General features: G+C 49.3%; 7 protein-coding genes across 7 annotated transcripts; 4 read left to right on the forward strand and 3 right to left on the reverse strand.

The window, feature by feature from the left end:
- Window positions 1-105: 105 nt before the first annotated feature.
- On the reverse strand, window positions 106-1,395 carry FMAN_04066 (putative cyclin-dependent ser/thr protein kinase KIN28; the record flags this gene model as incomplete). Its single annotated transcript, XM_041829268.1, has 2 exons — window positions 106-1,124; window positions 1,173-1,395. 2 exons carry the CDS (start codon window positions 1,393-1,395, stop codon window positions 106-108), a joined length of 1,242 nt encoding a protein of 413 aa, XP_041680048.1.
- A 1,130-nt stretch (window positions 1,396-2,525) lies between these two features.
- Window positions 2,526-3,692, forward strand: FMAN_04065 (uncharacterized protein; the record flags this gene model as incomplete). The annotated part of the gene is made up of 4 exons (XM_041829269.1): window positions 2,526-2,852; window positions 2,906-3,034; window positions 3,087-3,203; window positions 3,258-3,692. 4 exons carry the CDS (start codon window positions 2,526-2,528, stop codon window positions 3,690-3,692), a joined length of 1,008 nt encoding a protein of 335 aa, XP_041680049.1.
- A 1,386-nt stretch (window positions 3,693-5,078) lies between these two features.
- On the forward strand, window positions 5,079-6,038 carry FMAN_04064 (uncharacterized protein; the record flags this gene model as incomplete). The annotated part of the gene is made up of 3 exons (XM_041829270.1): window positions 5,079-5,108; window positions 5,160-5,607; window positions 5,665-6,038. 3 exons carry the CDS (start codon window positions 5,079-5,081, stop codon window positions 6,036-6,038), a joined length of 852 nt encoding a protein of 283 aa, XP_041680050.1.
- Window positions 6,039-6,697: 659 nt separating this feature from the next.
- On the reverse strand, window positions 6,698-9,005 carry FMAN_04063 (uncharacterized protein; the record flags this gene model as incomplete). Its single annotated transcript, XM_041829271.1, has 3 exons — window positions 6,698-7,374; window positions 7,429-8,901; window positions 8,975-9,005. The coding sequence occupies 3 exons, from the start codon at window positions 9,003-9,005 to the stop codon at window positions 6,698-6,700; spliced, it is 2,181 nt and encodes a 726-aa protein (XP_041680051.1).
- A 1,695-nt stretch (window positions 9,006-10,700) lies between these two features.
- On the forward strand, window positions 10,701-11,822 carry FMAN_04062 (uncharacterized protein; the record flags this gene model as incomplete). Its single annotated transcript, XM_041829272.1, has 6 exons — window positions 10,701-10,780; window positions 10,830-10,870; window positions 10,923-10,998; window positions 11,050-11,232; window positions 11,281-11,489; window positions 11,539-11,822. The coding sequence occupies 6 exons, from the start codon at window positions 10,701-10,703 to the stop codon at window positions 11,820-11,822; spliced, it is 873 nt and encodes a 290-aa protein (XP_041680052.1).
- An 83-nt stretch (window positions 11,823-11,905) lies between these two features.
- On the reverse strand, window positions 11,906-13,295 carry FMAN_04061 (putative ABP140-actin filament-binding protein; the record flags this gene model as incomplete). The annotated part of the gene is made up of 2 exons (XM_041829273.1): window positions 11,906-12,741; window positions 12,944-13,295. 2 exons carry the CDS (start codon window positions 13,293-13,295, stop codon window positions 11,906-11,908), a joined length of 1,188 nt encoding a protein of 395 aa, XP_041680053.1.
- Window positions 13,296-13,712: 417 nt separating this feature from the next.
- On the forward strand, window positions 13,713-14,792 carry FMAN_04060 (uncharacterized protein; the record flags this gene model as incomplete). Its single annotated transcript, XM_041829274.1, has 3 exons — window positions 13,713-14,090; window positions 14,144-14,350; window positions 14,403-14,792. The coding sequence occupies 3 exons, from the start codon at window positions 13,713-13,715 to the stop codon at window positions 14,790-14,792; spliced, it is 975 nt and encodes a 324-aa protein (XP_041680054.1).
- Window positions 14,793-18,166: the final 3,374 nt, after the last annotated feature.

The following is an 18,166-nucleotide window of genomic DNA, read 5'->3' on the forward strand; positions in this document are numbered from 1 at the left end:
ATTCCTCTCCTTATTCTGTATATATCCGAACGCCTAAGAATGCTCACCCGAATTACATGTCATGTGTTCATTAAAGTCTTCTCTCTACGTCCCGTCTCTCCATATCTATTTCATGCCGCCAAAATCAAGCTTGCGCGCAACTTTGGAGCCCCTGTCATCGTCAATCACGCCTGGCCTTCGTTTTAGATCAGCGCCCATCTTGTCGTCAGCCCCTGCGCCACCCTTTCGGGGCAGATCTTGCTTGCGAGTAGGCTTAGGCTCAGAATGCCACCAAGGATGCTCAAGCATACCACGGGCAGTGATGCGCTTCTTGGGGTCGAGAATAAGTGTCTTCATTAGCAGGTCCACACCGTCGGAACCAACAGTACCGAAGCGCATCTCATACCAGTCCTTACCACGGACCGGGTGTTGTCCAGGAACAGCATAACCAGGAAGTTTCGTGACACCAGGCCAGTTATCATCGGTGGGCGTACCGACAAGTTCGCAGACAAGTCGAACTTGGTCAAGGTCTGTGTTACCGGGAAGATAAGGCGCACGCATAATGAGTTCAGCGAACACAGTGCCAACAGACCAGACATCAACAGCACCGCTGTAGTGCTTCGCGTCGAAGAGAAGCTCAGGAGGTCGGTACCAGCGGGTGATGACGCGCGAGGACATGAGTTGATGAGGATCAGCAAAGCTTCGCGCAAGACCAAAATCAGCAAGTTTGACTTCGCCATCATCAGCGATCAACAAGTTATTTGGCTTGATATCACGATGGAGAACAAAATTCTCGTGGCAGAACCAAACGGCACGGGTGAGCATGCCCATCCATGTCTTGATGTCAGCGGCACCGTAGCGCACGGATTCGGTATCGCGAATAAGCATTTCTAGATCGCCGCGGGGAAGGTACTCGAGGACGAGGTTGAGGTTCTGATCTTTTGACGAGAATACGGAGAGGAGAGAGATGATGTTTGGGTGGGAGAGCTCCTGGAGATGCTTCAATTCGCGGACGGCGTCGGGGGCCATGCCCTCATCGTATTCCTTCTGGACCTTGATCTTCTTGATGGCGACGAGAGTGGTGGGCTTGGAGCGCAAGTGACCTAGGAAGACAACGGCGTATGTACCCTCACCGAGCTTCTTGCCTAGGCATTGTTAGATCAACGCTTGAGGTGTTCAACGCTGTAGCATACCTTTGACGTATTTGCGCTTCTCCTCATCGTTCATCTGCTCTGCAAGATCGAGAGTCGTGGGAATACTCGTCGGCGCAGGCGCTGAAGTGACAGGAGGCATAGGTGTTCCATTGGAAGAAGATGTTTGCGAAGTGACGTTCTTTAGAGGCGAAGAGATTGCGCGCCCGAAGCTTTGCGGCTGCGTCGCTTCAACGGTGTGCGTTACGACTGGTGAGAGCGCCATGTTTGATGTTGATGGTTAACAAAGATGATTGTGAATAGTGATTGAGGAGCTGGAACGGCCAGCGGAATGGCGTTGTGAGGCCTATTTGTGTGCTCAAGGTTTTTCGAGGCGAGATACTGAATAATGAGTGACTGAATGTTGATATGACCAGTTGGTCTGACTCGAGCTTTGAGGTTTATGGAAGTTGGATTAAGCTGAGTAGTCCGTGGAGATGTTAGGAAGCTTGTTAAAGAGCTTATCGTTATCGCTAATTCGAGATCGGAGCATCGGAGCTTATCACGCCGATAAGCTCCACGGCCGTGCTTCCAATTCTAGAGATTTGAGGTACAGAGTACATACATACTCCATCTTTCGACTTAGACCATCCAAGAACATCACTTCTCTCTCCTTCTCTTACCTTACCTACCTACCTTGTGTATTATCAAATTGTGTGTTCTTGACACGAAAGGAACGCGAATATCCAGGCTTTTAGCCACCCAGATTGACTTTGCGTGATGCACACAGCAACCGGCAGTATTGTTCTTACCTGATAGCCTCATTGAAAGCATAATGGTCGTATTCAGTGCCTTCTGCTGTAGCAAAGATGCCCGTCGCCCGTGGAAACGAGGAAACCATGGTGCCTTCAAGTGAAAAGGGCACGAAGGTGCTACAGTAACGATGTTGTGCCTCGGCGGTTTTGGCCTTATTTTGACTGTCCGCGAATACGGTTATACGGACGCCTCGTGAGGGGCATCTTTCGAGCACCAGATCTCTGAAGCAACCTTTCAGAATACCTGAAACTGATGAGTATGAGGCTTCAAGAATCGTGGGAAGGTGGTAGTTTTGGGCTGATGACATGAGACATCTTGCCTGCAATTGCTCGTATGTACCATAGAGTTGACTTTTCAGCGGTTGCCAGTATGACTGCCCATCTGATGGCTGAAGAGTTCACCATCGTGGCTTGGGAATCAGCCGATGATTCTTTGAACTGAGAAGAGTCTCTGGCATGAGACGGTAAACACGAGCTATAATGGTTATTTAAGACTGCTTCGATTCTTGATCCGTTCTGTCTTTCTCGGTGTCGTTCTTCACTTTCGTTACAGCCCCTGAACACTACTCCCACTCTTTGTGATCTGTTGCAGGCTTCAAACATGAGACTGTCTCTACCTTTCATTGCGCTCTGCGCAGCACCAGCCGTTGTTGGTTTCGTTATCCCATTGGAGATCAATCATAAGGACCACGATCACCATGATCCCGACCTGGTCAAGCACCACCACAAGCACCACGATCATAAGCACAAGCATCTTCATCCCCATGAGCATGTCCACGTCACCAAGCACAAGCATCCCGAAAAGCCTTGTCCTATCCTCACTCAGGAGAAGACCTGCAAGCTCTTTCACTACGCCACCAAGGACGTCGAGGAGCTCATTCATGCTGTGCAGACCTATGACTGTGGCAATGAGGCGGAGTGCTGGCATGTGAGTTGCTCTCTTGAATCCAAAACTTTGATATGACTAACACGAAACGAAAGAAAATTGTTTACAAGATCTATAGCCTTGAGTATGGGCTAGATGCCTTTGACAAGTACGTGGACAGCACCACTCTTAAGAAGTGCTTGACTTGTGGAAACGACTCTCCTGTCGTTGGCTGCTTCCTTCACGTAAGCTCTACGAAAAGACTCTTCAGGGGTTACTATGCTAACACAATTCTAGTATGCAGATGCTCTGATCCGCCTCCTGAAGCTCTTGCGGCACCAAACCAAGACTCTTGATGGAGAGGTTGAACGACCAGTCCTCACTGCCATCAACAGTCTTCGTGTCTCCAACTATGTGAGTTGCCCTTGAGATGAGGAAAACCAAGACTCACATACTGACTTTGAATAGGCGTTGGTCTATGAGATCGGTCGCCGTATTGAGTGCAAGAAGAGCCTCAAGATCATCATGTCCAAGCAGGGAGCCAACGATGGCACCACCAAGGGCAGCGTCCAGGCGGCCTTTGCGAAGTTCCCTTACACTCCCCTGATCACAGGCCAGAACTTCGAGGACGGAGTCGCGCTGGACAAGACCGTCGGCAAGGGTGACTCCGAGGGAGACGGAGAGAACAAGCACAAGAAGGTGCACAAGCACTACCACAACCATCACCACGGGCACAAGCATGGGCACAAGCACGGCCACGGACATGGACACCTCCACGAACACGGTCACATCCACGGACATAAGCACGGGCACAAGCACAAGAATGAGCATCACGATGAGCACAAGCACAAGCACGAGGATAAGGATCCTGAGTACGAGCATGAGTATGATCATCACCACTAAGGATCCCCACGATCCCCCACGATGAGGTTCGTGTCAATGATGGAGGTCCTAAACTTCTGAAAAGAGCCGTGACTAACAGTGAGTCCAGTGACTCTGAGAGACACAACAAGCTCGAACGCCGCTGGAGACACTGTTGTAATTATGTAACATGGTGCTATGACTACTGTGGACGACCATATCGATGCTGCGTGTGTTGAGGAACAAAACATGGGCGGGAGAGTGAAGAGTTGATTTGTTTAATAATAAAACAGAATTCGTGCATTTGTTGAAGTTGTTTTTGGCAGTTGAAGTCAAGGATGTTGTTACTTGTTGAGAGTGATTGGATATACTCGAGTAAGGGTCGAGGTTACAATGTAAGGGCCCTGCTTCAGCTCATGATTCATGCAAGGATTAGGAAGCTTAGACTTATAGTGAGGGAGGCCCCCTTGAATCTTTAGTGTCTCCACCGAACGACGTCGTCGGCTGAGGCTTGTTTTGGGCAGTGACAGACTAAGTTTTGTAAGCGAAGAATGTGATGTAATCAATGTAAATAAACAAAAGGGGATGATGTCATTCGATTATAAACTCCATTCATTCTATGATACTCTCTCTCTCTCTCTCTCTCTCTCTCTCTCTCTCTCCTCTCCTCCAGCTGAGGAATACTAACCCAATTACCCCATTCGCATTAGTTAGTTAAGTGATTCTTTTTCTTCTTCCCCTTCTACGCCACTGCAAGCATTCGCTGCATTGGATGGTTTGACTGCCGCGTAACCCCCCCCTGTAACCGCCGCGTCAATGCCAAGTCATTAAAGAGTTACCACAGCCATTCTTGGCTCTTTTCCACTGTAACAAGGCTGATGACGAGTGATGAGCACCGCCATAAAAAAAAAAAACCGGGCTGCCGAAAAACATCCCGGACTTTAGGAACCGCGGACACGTCCGAGGACCCGAGAGATCCTCGGCCGTGGAGTATTTAGCGGTGATCTCAAGTACTTGGTAGCTAGACTGTAAAAGTTCCCGGCCGAGAAGGAGGGAGAATTGTAAAAAAAGCTTGGAATTATCAAGATCGAAAAACCCTGGAGTTGCAATACGTAACGCAGACCCATAATATACCGAATAATTCCAAGCCCAAGCCCAAGCCCAAGCATCCATAAAACACGGGAATATAATTAATACCCTACCCCTTGTCTCGTTTTCCATTTTCCCTCTCTTTTCGTATTTGTTCCATCTATTTCATTTACTTTGTCCCTGCCAAGCAAATTCTAGGTCAGGTGCTGCTGTCACTGCCTTATTTGGGTCGACTCTCAAGAGTTGCCCGCCCATATCACCAGTTTTGCGAAACACCAAGTCTACAGCAACATCATCACATCTCATCATAGAGTCACCACATAACATTAAAACTACACAATGGCTGTAAAAGGCATATTTTCATACTGGGTATGATTATTTGAACCTTCCAAGAGGGTATATACCAACTAACATGATCAGTGGTTTCCAGTTATTTCAGGCCTCGTCTGGCTCGGAATGCTTCTCGGTCTGCTCCTCGAATGGCAAGTCAATCAACACGGCCGTCGATATCCCACTCAATCGATTCACTCCGACATCGCCTACATCTCCAATGTCGGCGCCGACCGTCTCCAGCCTCTCTTCATCGTCGGCTGCGTCCTGACCTCTATCTTTCTCGATGCTGCGTTCTTGTCTGAGCGATGGCTGCGACATCGGGGCCGTCTCGTGCCCAACACGACCCTCATGGAGAAGGTCCTCAGCGGCCTCTCCATAGCCTTTGCGACCGTTGGAACCGTGGGACTTATCTGTCTTTCTATCTTCAAGACTGGCAAGTATAGCAGACTGCACAACACGTTTTTGGCGCTCTTTATTGGAGGCTATCTGTTCTCGGCTGTCTGCATCTGCTGGGAGTACCAACGCCTTGGAATCAGTGAGTCTCTACCTACATCCATCTTCAGCCGTTGCCTACTAACCAACAAACCTCTAGACTACCGCGAGCATCGTGTCCTTCGCATGTCTTTCTGGGTGAAGCTCACCTTCATCCTGCTAGAGGTCGCCCTCATCATCGCCTTTGGCGTATGCAGCCTTGTCAAAAAGCGAAACCCCGCCGCGATCCTCGAATGGGCCATATCCTTCATCTTCACATTCTACGCCCTCTCCTTCGTCATCGACCTCTATCCTGCCGTTCGCACAAAGAGCCCTGACGCGAGGTACCAAAAGTCCAACTACATGCCTTCTGCCCTCTCTGATTCGAGGAGCCCCAGTCACGGGTCGCGCAGTAACTCGGAGGCACCCGCAAACGGTCACCACGATGTCGAGATGGCGCAGAACAGTAACCGTGTGCCTCCTAGAGACTTCTAGACAGGCCGCAAAAATCACACATATGCTAAACCTATTACAGCACAACAAACTAGACTCAACGTTTATAATGCTCTACATACGAAATTTCATGTTCTATGGAATAATGCCGGAATGATTCCCCCTTTCTTCCCTTCTTTGCATGGCGTTTGGATCGAGCGAGAATTGGCTCGTTTACGGGACTGCATTGCATGGCTTATATCATGTTCTTGTACATGAACTATCTGATAGATGAACTTGCAGAGGAACCGCCTCGTGTATATTGATTAGACATAACTTAAACAATATCAACATAATGATACACATTTTGAGTAACATTCGTCATCCTTCGTGCTTTGTGTCGTTATTGCTGTGTATTGCCAAATACTATCCTGCTTTGTCTCGTGATTATATCTGGGCCCATGTCTAATCGTCATATTCATCCGAGAGTTCCGTACATGTACCACGTCATAGCTCTAACAAAGGACATTGAGTTTAAACCACTAGCAAGACATCCTTTTCAACTATCCCACTGCTATAATCCGGCTGTTAAAAACTAATGATGCTTTATTATTACAGATACACAGCGATCCATTCTTGCGCCAGGCATAGTTCAAACTAATCCCATCATTTCACCTTCCTCCATGAAACTCTCCAAACTTCTGCCTTGGAACGATACTGGCTTAATTATCCATCATCTCTCTAAATCTCGAATCTCGTGAAGGACTTTGGCTCTTCCTTCCAGCAGGGTCTTTAATTGCTGGCGGAGGAGTAATAGCCGGAACTGCCTCGTCGTCACTGACACTGCTCACAGGGCTGATGCCGCGCGAATCATGTAGTACATCCCGGTCATGGTCGTTTGCCTCAGCGTTTGCGCTGCGACCCGCAAGGGCAACATCTCGCATGCTCGTAGCCCGGTTGTCCAGACTTGTTGAACTTTCATTTGCGTCTGTATCCCTGAGAGCGGCTCCGCCAATGAAACTGCTTCTCTTGACACCTTGGCTTTCACGATCCTTCTCTCCAAGAGATTTGCCTCGTGAAAACCGGTTCTTGATCCATCCCTTGACCTTGGAAGTTGGTGATGCAGCATCGCTGAGCTTTCTGCGGCCCCTTTCCGTTGTCGCAGCTTCTGTATCGATTGCGGTTGGGGCAACAGGCTCACTAGACTCATTTGGCGCAACAACAGGTGGTGATGCAACCTCTTCGCTTCTTGTGCTCGCGCCATCATCGATAGCTTCTTCGCCTGAGACAGCTGTGTTACCCCTGGTCCGTTGCTTCTCTTCCTTGGCCTGGCGTCGCTCTTCAGCTCGTGCCGCCTTCTCCTCCGCCTTCTTAGCCTTGGACTCCTGCTTCTCTTGGTCTATTAAATGAATTAGTCAGCCACAACGTAAATGAATGTTCGCTGTTGACATACCTTTGAGCTTCTTGGTGATTTCTTTAATTTCGCGGTCGCGAGCCTTTTGCTTCTCCTGCTCAGCCTTTCTTGCTTCCTCTTCCATCTTGAGTGTAGCAAGTCGCTCGCGCTCAACTTCAGCCTTTTCGTTAATGTCATCCAGAAGAGGCTGCATTCTTTTGGCTGCGATGGCGTCTATATCGTGAGGATCCATGAACCTGCCACCTCCGATGTCGATTTTGCCTTTATTTGCGTTCCGGGTCTCGTGGCTAGCACTCGCCAACTGGTGAGCCTTGAGCTCCCACTCACTCATAAGAGTTGGGTTGACCTTGCCAGTTTCATGATAAACCTTCTCATCCATACCTTGCAGTTTGGCCTTGACATTACGTTGTGCCGCAGCAAGAAGTGCGTTGCGGTCATCCTGTCGTTTCTTCTGATCAACCTCTGAAAGCTTGTTGGAGAAGAGTGACATCTGCTGTCGTATTCTTTCGGATTGTTGTCTATCATCGAGATCACCGTCGCTAGAGGAGCGACGACGCAGCTTGGATGTCAATGTAAACCGCCGTTTAGGTGAAGATTCGTTTCCATAGTAAGATTGGTAGTCTCTATTCTTCTGGTGTTCTTGTTCAAGCTTCGCCAGTCGTTCTTGGGCTTGTTTGTATGCAGCGTCCTGGAGATTAATATATGGTTTTGGCTGTGGCGCATCAGAGCCTTGCCCATGCGTTTCCTTGGCTTCGTCGATAATCTTTTGTTGATGCGAATACATCTTTCGGGCCATCGCAACCGCCGAAGCATGGAGTTGCTCGTTGTTTTGACGTTCATCTACCTCCGGTTTAACTGGCGGATTGGACGTGAACATGTTGCGAGTCATGGTAGTCACTGGTACTGCACCGGCGTTTTCTGTTGCCGGCTTGGCCCTGAGGCTTGCTTTGTGAGCAAGTGCAGCTCCGCTGAGCGCATCGGGTCGAGTGTTAGTCTTGGGGGATGATGGAACATGAGAGTCTGGTGCTGATGGCGTCGATTTAGCTCGTCGTCTAGTTGTTGACATAGCACCTTTGGCGGCGGCCAGAGACTTTTGTCCTTGCAGCGACGTATCAGATGCTCTTGGGTCAGGCTGTCGCGTTGAATTGGCTCGATTCGTGTTGAATGCTTGAGTGGCAGCAGAATTTCCCCATCCTTCGTGTGACTTGGGCTGGCTTGGGGATTGGTTCAAGGCAGCATTAGCAGAGCCAACAGCTAGAAGTGCGGCTTTGTGGCCAGCAGAGTTGGATGTTGGTTCCCATGCTGGAGCCATCTTGTAATCCTTGGCTAAAGCGGCAGCGGCGGATGCTGATGAGGTTTTGTCAGGTTTCCAAAGCTCGATGGGTTTTTGATTAGACCATCCAAGTGAAGCAGCGGCACTTGCAGCAGCACCGTCAGGACGAAGGCCAGCAGATGGATAGCTAGGAAGATCTCTAGGATCTGCGTATTTGAGCCGACCTGAATTATTGGCCACTATGTATATGTCAGAAAAGACCTGGGCCATGCGTGGGCGGATGACGAATATCGCTGGGACACCGGTACATACCTGTGGCCGCTGCCGGCTGTGACTGGATCATGGTTGGCTGCTGGGATGTGCTGGTGGGCATCGGTATAAGGACGTCAGAAGGTGCTGGCTCAGCCCTTCGTATTGGAGCCTCGAAAGGGTGAGACTTCACTGGAGTACGATGCGAGGAAGTAGATTGGTCGCGATGGACCCGGTGTGGTGATAAGCTCTCGACAGAGCCAAGGAATTTGTTACAATGCTTTTTTTTTTATGGATTTCCAAGGCTCTTGGCAGTTGTAATGTTGTATGCAGTTGATATTAATTGACAGTTCCTATGTCGAACATGGATATGCCGGGTGCTCGTCTTGAGGTGGAATTGCTTCAACGGTGGAGACGAATGGGCTATCTCTTTGCAGGGAATATCGACATAAATGAGATAAATGCTGAGTGACGACACTGTATAGAGGTAGGGTTCGCGTAGGTATTAGTCGAGTATTTGGTGTTGTCTCTCAATCGTGAGGAAACAGAAGGGAATGAATAGAGTAAAATATGGGTAGAAGCAAGATTTATTCACTAAGACGATGATGATGATGATGCTATCAAAGGAGACCCTCCCATCGTCTTCGTGGCGCCCTCACTCAAATGGCGTCGTTCTTTCGTTGGCCCCGAGACAAGACGGACGGTGCGGTGCTTGCCTTCCTTACCTCTTTCCTTCACATGGGATGCATACGTCAGGGTCGTTGCCGTAGCTCTTTCCCTTCCCGGACCTACGATGCGCTACCCCAGATAGTGCTAGTTGTGACGTCACTCGGCCCTTGGCGATGATCTCAGGTGCAGACGCTAGTGGCTAGTGTTAGCCAGAAGGAGCACAGTATCCAGGTTGTCTCATGATATTCAGCTTTGATTGTTGGTTCTTCGGTATGGGAACTCCGTCTACTTAGGAGCTGAATACAGTGAAGGTTCACTAAATAAGGCTCTCTCCAGGCATTCCCTGTCTTGTCTTGTCTTGTCACCATTATCACGTAGCGAATGGCTTATCTTCAGCTTTCTCAGGTTCCTCCTGTCTCTCCACTACCTTAGTACTATGTAGCCGACTGTAACACTGCCACAACACACCAGACCGCTATCAATTCGCACTGTATCTTTATCAGCTTAGCAAGTTTTTAGCTTCCCGTCATCCATTGAAGATATCTCCCAATTGGAATTAGATGGCTCTTTTGCTCAGCCTATGAAGCCAAGATCGAGCTGCGAACGACTAGTCACGAAGCCACAAGGTCGAGTCACGGCCAGCCAACAGACAGATCTTTCCCTCAAGTAAGCTACTACAGGAGAAACAGAGTCTGTACCTGAAACCTGGGACGGAATCTGCATCTTCACCTGAGAATCAACGGTACATCTTGTCTCGTCTTGGCTCCGGAATGATCGCTCGGCGTTTTCGGTATCGAAATTGAGATCGACGCTGCTCGTCGCCTTTTTGGTGTGTTTTAGCCCTCTTCTAGCGTCCGCTTTGAACCCTCCGATCTCTTGAGGCGCATTTGGTTCGATTGATCGATTTCTCGTAAAACTACAAACCCTGGTTTCGAGTCTGTGTTGCACACCAACTTGATAGTCTATTGCTCCGGGTTTCCTCCTGTTCCGTTCGTTAGTTCATCGTCAATGCGCTGCAACTACCGTACACAGCCCAGCTGCAATCCTATCGGTGGCTTGAGGACCCTGAATTAGACTTGCTAACTCTATTCCCACGCAGTAGGTTTCTTGGCAAACCATTATGACTTCCTCTGTTGACCTTGAGAACGTTCTCAACTTCCGTGATGTGGGCCAAACGGTCAATGACTTTTTGGGCACAAGGTATCACTACTTGTCGCGCCAGGAGACATAGTTGGCTAATTCTCATTAGGCGAATTCGCGAAGGTTTGTTCTATCGCGCTGCCAGGCCAGGTACGAGACATCACACATAGATGAGACCTAACAATTGCTGAGACAACTCTAGATGATGCCACTCTCTCAGACAGGCAGTTCATCAGAGATGATATGGGTGTCAAGACGATCATAGATCTGAGGACCAAGTGAGATCGAAATGTTTCCCAGAGAAGAACAGCATACTAACAACCACCGAGAACCGAGCACCTCAACCAAGCAAAAAGACGAAAGGAACAGTCCAGTATACCTGCTCTCGTTGAATCCAACAAAGCTCTTGCTGAACCACTCCAAATATCTGGATTGGACTATCGACAAGTCAAGATCACAGGGCGAGCCTTCGAACTGTTCCTCCTGAGTCAACTCTCATGGTGGGACTTCTTGTAAGCCATATACACCTCAGTGTCGAAACTAGTCACTGACTGCCTTAGCCGCGTGGTGTTCCTGTTTGTTTGTGGCTACCGCACTAAAGCGATCAATATCCTTGGGCAGCAAGTCATGATTCCTCGCGGGCTTGTAGGCTTGGGTCTCGATACGCTCGATCAATCCACTCGGGAGATTTGTGAGGCTCTATCACTTTATACCGACCAGGCTGCTCTTCCTTCCCTCGTTCACTGCACTCAAGGCAAAGACCGCACAGGTAATAAAACCCCATGTTTCAAATAGTGCTAAAGCTGACTCTTGAATAGGTCTCATTTGCGCACTTGTGCTTATGATTCTCGATGTTCCTATTTCGGCCATCGAGTATGACTATGCTCTCAGTGACGAGGCCCTCATTTCTGAACGTGAACAGCGCCTCATTGAGATTCGTGAAATCGGATTGACAGACGAGTGGCTCCACACTGCGGATGATATGATTATTGGTATCCAAAAACACCTCGAGGACAAATATGGTGGACTGAATGCCTACCTAGACGGCATAGGTTTTGGTGCGGATGACAGAGCAAAGATACGTGATCTTTTGCTCTATTAGATTACCCACACCACTGTTAAGGAAGCCTCATTGCATCACACATACACGGGCGGATTCATGTGTTCATCTTGAGATGTTGTAGTCTATTTCTTTCTGAACCGACCTTGCAGCCAGCATCTATACATCTTGAGCTTGGAGGCTCTGTTGACGAGCAATCGTCGGTCAACACCAAGCTTCTCCAACTCGAACAGGGGTGTTTCTGTCTTGATCTCCTCTATGTCTGGGTTCTGAGCAGCATCTGTGCCATTCTCGGCCACAGCTGTCGAGTCGGTGATGGCAGATTCTAGGGTAGCCTTGACATCTTCGCCGGCCATCCTGCCAGTCCAGATATCGGCGAGCTGATCCCTGTCAAAGAAATAAACACGTGTACCGTCGCCTCGGATGTAAAAGTTTTCGTCCAGGTATCGACCCTTGCGGAACCGGACCTGGGCCAGATCTCCTCTTCCATAGTCTCGGAAGCAGACCAGGCCTCCCGGCTTGAGTACTCGGTGGACGTTGTGAACAGCCTTGGCCCATTGATCGGGCGACAAAGCAGAGAAGATGAAAATCAACACGGCGACATCTACGGAGCCTTCCTCGAGTCCAGGCGGCAAGTCATCACTGGTGACATCCCATACGTCAGCCTGGATAACCTCAGGATTGTACGCTTCATTCTTGCGAATGACCTCTACGGCTGTCTTTGAGTAGTCGCAGGCATGGATCTTCAGTTGTGGGTTCTTATTCTCAGCCAAGACAGGGAAGGCCGTATTACCGGCTCCAGCACCAATCTCCAGTATGACCTTGGGACCGGCGTCTTCCTTGGTTACCTCGGCCAGGACAGGGAATTCCTGTTGGAGCCATTTGCGATTTTTGAAAAAGTTGGCAGCATTGTTCTTGTAGAACAAATTCCACCACCTAGCAGGGTCCTGACTGAACTTTCCTGAGTTGTCATGTTAGCAACTCTTCAATGTTTCAAATTGCGAGAAGAAATATGAAGATATGGTGTAGATCAGATGGGAGCGAAAGAATAAGAAGGTATAGTTTGTCTTCAGTAGATTCAGATGAACTATGCATTGGTTGTGTATCATCAGGACACCAGCAGGGAAGGGCACGCTGTGTGAAGTTTTGGGTGGGCTACTTACTCTTTTCAAAGTCCGAGACAGGATGTTGACGCTGCTTCGCGTATTGCTCCTCAGCATACTCCTTGTATGCATCGTCAGTCTCAACGTGGTCCCAGGCATTGAACTCGAAGACATCATCTCCTTCATTCAAGTACCGGCTACCGAACTGGAAGGGATCACTCCGCTTCAAGTTGTTGGTAGGGTCATGCGACCGATGAGGCGGCACCTCAGCAGCCTGTGTCTCGGGCACGGCAGCTTCGGTGACGGCTTCCGTGACCGGATCCTTGACGTCCAACGCGGCCATGCCCTGGACAGGAATCGACTCGAGTGTTGGGCTCGCGATGGCCTCGCCACTTGGCGCTGAAGACGCCATCTTGGACTCGTGATGTCCTTGAAGCATGCACTCGCAGGCGCAAATAGTTGACACTGCGGAAGTGAGGAAGAAGGATGCTCGAGGTTCAAGAAAAATTTCTGTGGAGAGATGGATTTTGTTTTCATATTTCAGGGTGGGGCATTTGTTTATCCAATTAGAAAAGCCTAACAATCTCTTTCGGACCATCAGATAACCCGTGTTCCATGAGCTCCCTCCAAGTAGCCAATCATATACGTGCTGTGGTCGATGGTGCACGTAGCATCAATCCTCCTGTGTTCAATTGACCTGTATCATTGTGAGGCAGTAGACGATAAACGCCATCCTCCCTCCCCCGCCGAATCTGTCACTACAAGACCTTTTATCTGCCGAGCATTCGTATTTACACCGAAGCGACCGTCACAAAGCCATTGCAACAATATGGTCCCATCTCTCACCAGGCCACAAGGTCAGCTATCACCTGCTGAAGCTCTCCACCTTGCGCAACAAGCTCCCATCATCTTGAAGGGCAACCCCAAGGCCTTCTCGGCTTCTCCTCTTGTATCACTCTTTTCGGCAGCCGAAACACCTGAGCTATGGACGATCTATGAAAACCTCATCATCACATGCCTTCGAACAGGCGACGACGATTCAGCGCATCTGTGCTTGGAGAGGTTGTTGTTGCGTTTTGGCGATGAGAACGAACGCGTCATGGCACTCAAGGGATTGATCAAGGAAGCGGAGGCAACGAACAACAGCGAGCTCCAGCAAGTGCTGAAGGAATACGAGGATTTTCTGCAGCAGGATGGAACAAACATTGTGAGCATGACGACGCCCTGTGTCTGTCAAGATGTTGTACTGACAAACATTAGTATATTGCGAAGCGACGAGTGGCTCTTCTGCGATCCATGGGAAAGACAACGGAGGCAATCGCGGCGCTAGTATGGTTGCTCGAGTTCAACCCTACAGATGCCGAGGCCTGGTCTGAGCTATCTGACCTCTACCTTTCTCAAGGCCTGTACTCCCAAGCTATCTACGCTATGGAAGAGGTTCTCGTGCTAGTACCAAATGCGTGGAACGTACGTTGCTTTTCTGTTCTTAGGAATGAACCCATCTGACACTACTGAATAGTTGCACGCAAGGCTAGGTGAGGTGACGTTGATGGCAGCCAACGAAACAAATGATGGGTCTCCTCAGAAGTACCTAGCAAGCTCGGTTAAGCGATTTTGCCGAAGCATTGAGCTTTGCGAAGACTATCTCCGGGGCTACTATGGGTTGAAGAAGGTCACTGATAAGATTCTGGCTGAATATGCCAAACTCAAGAAGCAGTCAGAGAGTGATGAGTTCTCTCTGCCAGACCAGCAGACTCTTACAAAATTAAACCAGGCAGCCACAGCGAAGCTAGCGGAGATCGTTCGTCGATATGGGGCTCAGGAACCCCTGTGGCAAGGATACAATGCAGACGAGATTGCTGCGGCTCGCGAGTTGCTTGACAAGTCATCGGCAGAGGTCGTCCGGTGAGCGATGCATACAGCACATATGAGTCTCGCCCAATGACAGAGCGGACTTGCTGCATTACGATGCCGTGACTCAGAACAGCGAGTACAGGCGTGGCCAGGACACGCACCGTATGCTTGACAGGAAGTTCTTCCCGTAGAGTCCGGTGCGTGGATGTGCCTGACTAGTTCACTTGCAACGGTCGACGAGGCCTTGGGCCAGAAAACTTGGAATGGAAGAGGCAGAGCATAAGACGGACAAAAGCGGTCCTCTGAGGCTTTGACAGATAACTCAGAAGTGGAGGTAGCAATGCCCAACTCGGCATTGCTGGGCATCTGCACGTGGCGCCATACAGGGATAGGTCGGTGGGGTATACCTGACTCTGAGGTGGGTGGTGATAATCAAGTCTGACAGGGGGGAAGTGTTGAATTTACAGAACTGGAGTTACCCAATACCAACTGCTGGCTTAGGCAGAAATTTACAACATGCAACAGAGAGATCAGTTTCGGTTCCCTTCTGTAATACCCCAGGGGGCGTCGTTGAGTGCTACCAAGATTGGTCTTAGGGTTAGAATACACGATGCTTCGGGTCTCACAGCGACCAGAACACGATTGGCATTGAAACTCGAAACCAAGAGATATTGATTTTCTCCACGTTGAATGCGGAACATGATGTTTATTCCCCGTGGAATGCCGATGATGGCCCTGATTATGGATCACTTTCAAGCGAGCCGTCATGGCGCCAGCGGGACGATGGTTGATCACTAACTCAAATTACATCCTGAGTCTGAGTCTCGTGGTAACCTGGTCTTAACTCATTCTTTGTAATACGGAATTCGCACTGCTTCAAACCTTTGATACCTCCTCGACAGGCTGATTCAGCGACACTTCACCTGGGCCGTTTCCATCGCCGAGTTTATAGTGACAGGGGATAGGCTGTTAGAAAGTGTCAGATGGAAGCCACTTGACAGTGAAAATGCGTTATAATTTCTTTGCCACTGTCCACTTGGCCACGCCTGGGTGGCTGAGGCTCTGCGGGAAGGTGGAAATGCTAATATTTGGTGTCTGATATTCCTGGCTAGGTGGTATCAAGTTGAGATGAGTATGTGCAAATATGAGCTACCCCAATTCAACATCTCTACACAAGCGCTCAAGACTTTGAACTGGATGTAAATCTCAGCAGTTTTGATCACAACCATGATGAAAACCCTGTTGTTTATTGCTGCAGTTCACGGAGTTGTTGTGGGTGTCTCGCGATGGATGAGCTGGCCTTTGGGTTCCTACTTTCGGGCCTCAACGCTGGAAATGGGGCGCAAATCGTGCCTTTTAGCCAGTCGCGGAATGGGGGGCAGCGGGTTGAAGAGGATCGTTGCGAGGCGATAGGTTTGCTTCGTTCTCGTTGACTGAGAGAAGAAGGGGAAAACAGAACTCAAAAATGACAGTGAATTGGGGATATAAGGGCCTCGTAGTTTGCCAATGCCTGAGGTTTCTTTCTTCTTTTTTCTCTCCTATTATTCTATCTGATACTGAATGACTGATTGATCCCTTCAATCATAAAAAAGTGATTTTTTAGTTCGGATAGCGACACTGCGCCTCGGTCCGTTCCGATTTCACGTTTCGCAAACGGTCGAATATGATATATCATTGGACAATGACGTTGCACAGCCTTTGTCGGACAGGAACTCTCTGTTTGAGATGTGCTCGATTACCTGTTTCATGATGATATCAGAAACTCAGTATATCTCCAGGTTGAAACGCGATATCTACCGGTATATCCCGTCTACAACGCAGATGATGTCCACTATTGAAGCTGGTAGTGTTGGGTTCGACAGCAAACGGTTGACCTCGGCGCTAAAATAAGACAACGATATCATTTTGGCGGTCAGCGATTCACGCCGCGATTCACTGGAATTCTGTGTCTGCCTCCCCAGCAACTAAAAAATTTGGGTATCCAATCTTTGACTGGAGGCTGCGTAACGTTGGGCTGCAGCACCGCCATGGCATCCCTGGATCCTTTTGCAGCCCAGCTGAAGAGAAAGAGTCAGAGCCGGAGCCAGAGAGAGTCTGGCCCTCGGCCTCCTTTTTTCTTTCTTTCTGTTTTGCTGTAATTTTCCTTGATTTTTCCCTTTTTCTCTTTTCTTATTTGTTGTGCGTACAACTCGAAATCTCTCTCACTGAAAGAAGTCTTTCATCCCATGGACCCATGCCCTATCTAACCGAATGAAACTGAATCTTGATTCCTTCACGCTCTAAACAGAAAGTCACTGTTTGACTTGCACTTACACCTCCCACTTGCACCCTTCGGGCTACTACAAATAGTACCTACAGTACAGGGCATTAATCTCACCCCACCACCCCCTTCTCCATCCGCCGGGCTCAAAGTCCCCGCTAAACAAGCTGGTTACCGTCCACTACCGATTCACACAAAAACAATCCACCAAACAACAACGCTTTTGTTGATAGAATTTTTGGTTTATACTTGTCTTCTTGTTGTCTATCAAACTTGTCTCATCAAGATCTTCAAACAAGCATCAAACTATACTGTTACAAGGTATGTATTGATTCCGGTAATGTCTACTATTCCCTCTCTGGCATCACCTTCTTTCTCTTTCTCTCTTCTCCGCATGAACACCTTTCTTGTCTCGGATGTATCTCTGGGGGTGGGCTCAACTCCAGAAACGATGGTCCATGTGATCGTCACTGGTCATGTCAAAAACAGCTGAGCGAGCAAATATGCCCCGGCGGCAGCTTTTAGCTAGCATCAACGGGAAGCAGGTCAAGGACTGCATGACATTCACTCGTTCAATCATGGCCCTGCCCACTCGCCTTGCGAACCAAAGAAACACCGCCGCACATAGTCCGCAATACCTCTCAGGCACTCTTTGTCGTACCTCGTTGCGGTCTGCCCTTCCTACGGCGATGCTACAATACTTTTGTCCTTGCTGTAACATCACCACTGCCACTGCCACTGCCACTCTCCCTTCCCTGCCACAGCTCTAGGTCCTTTCCATGACCAACAGGACCATTAGGCTTTGAGGTTCGCTCTTTTTGGCCCCCACATAGGGTTGGGCAAATGCTTTCACAGACCTTGACGCCCTACCACCAGTGACCAGCCTACGAAGACCCAAAACGTAGACAGGCACAGGGGAGAGCCATTTGACAGACTGGAAATGGCAGCGGACGCCTGGGATAAACCGGGAGTTTGGGGAGCCTAGGGGGCTTCAAGCACGGCCATTCAGATCGATGGACCGCCTATACATACATCCCGCCAACTCCAGCCCAACGAGCGCTAGCAGCATGGATGCTTTAACAGGGTCCCCACCGACTCCATCGACAGGGCGACGAACCAGGGTGCCCCAGTTCAGGGCGGCTGACAAGAACCATGGGTGTTTTGGTGCC

This window comes from Fusarium mangiferae (assembly GCF_900044065.1).
Source record: "Fusarium mangiferae strain MRC7560 genome assembly, contig: FMAN_scaffold003, whole genome shotgun sequence".
Classification (NCBI taxonomy): Eukaryota; Fungi; Ascomycota; class Sordariomycetes; order Hypocreales; family Nectriaceae; genus Fusarium; species Fusarium mangiferae.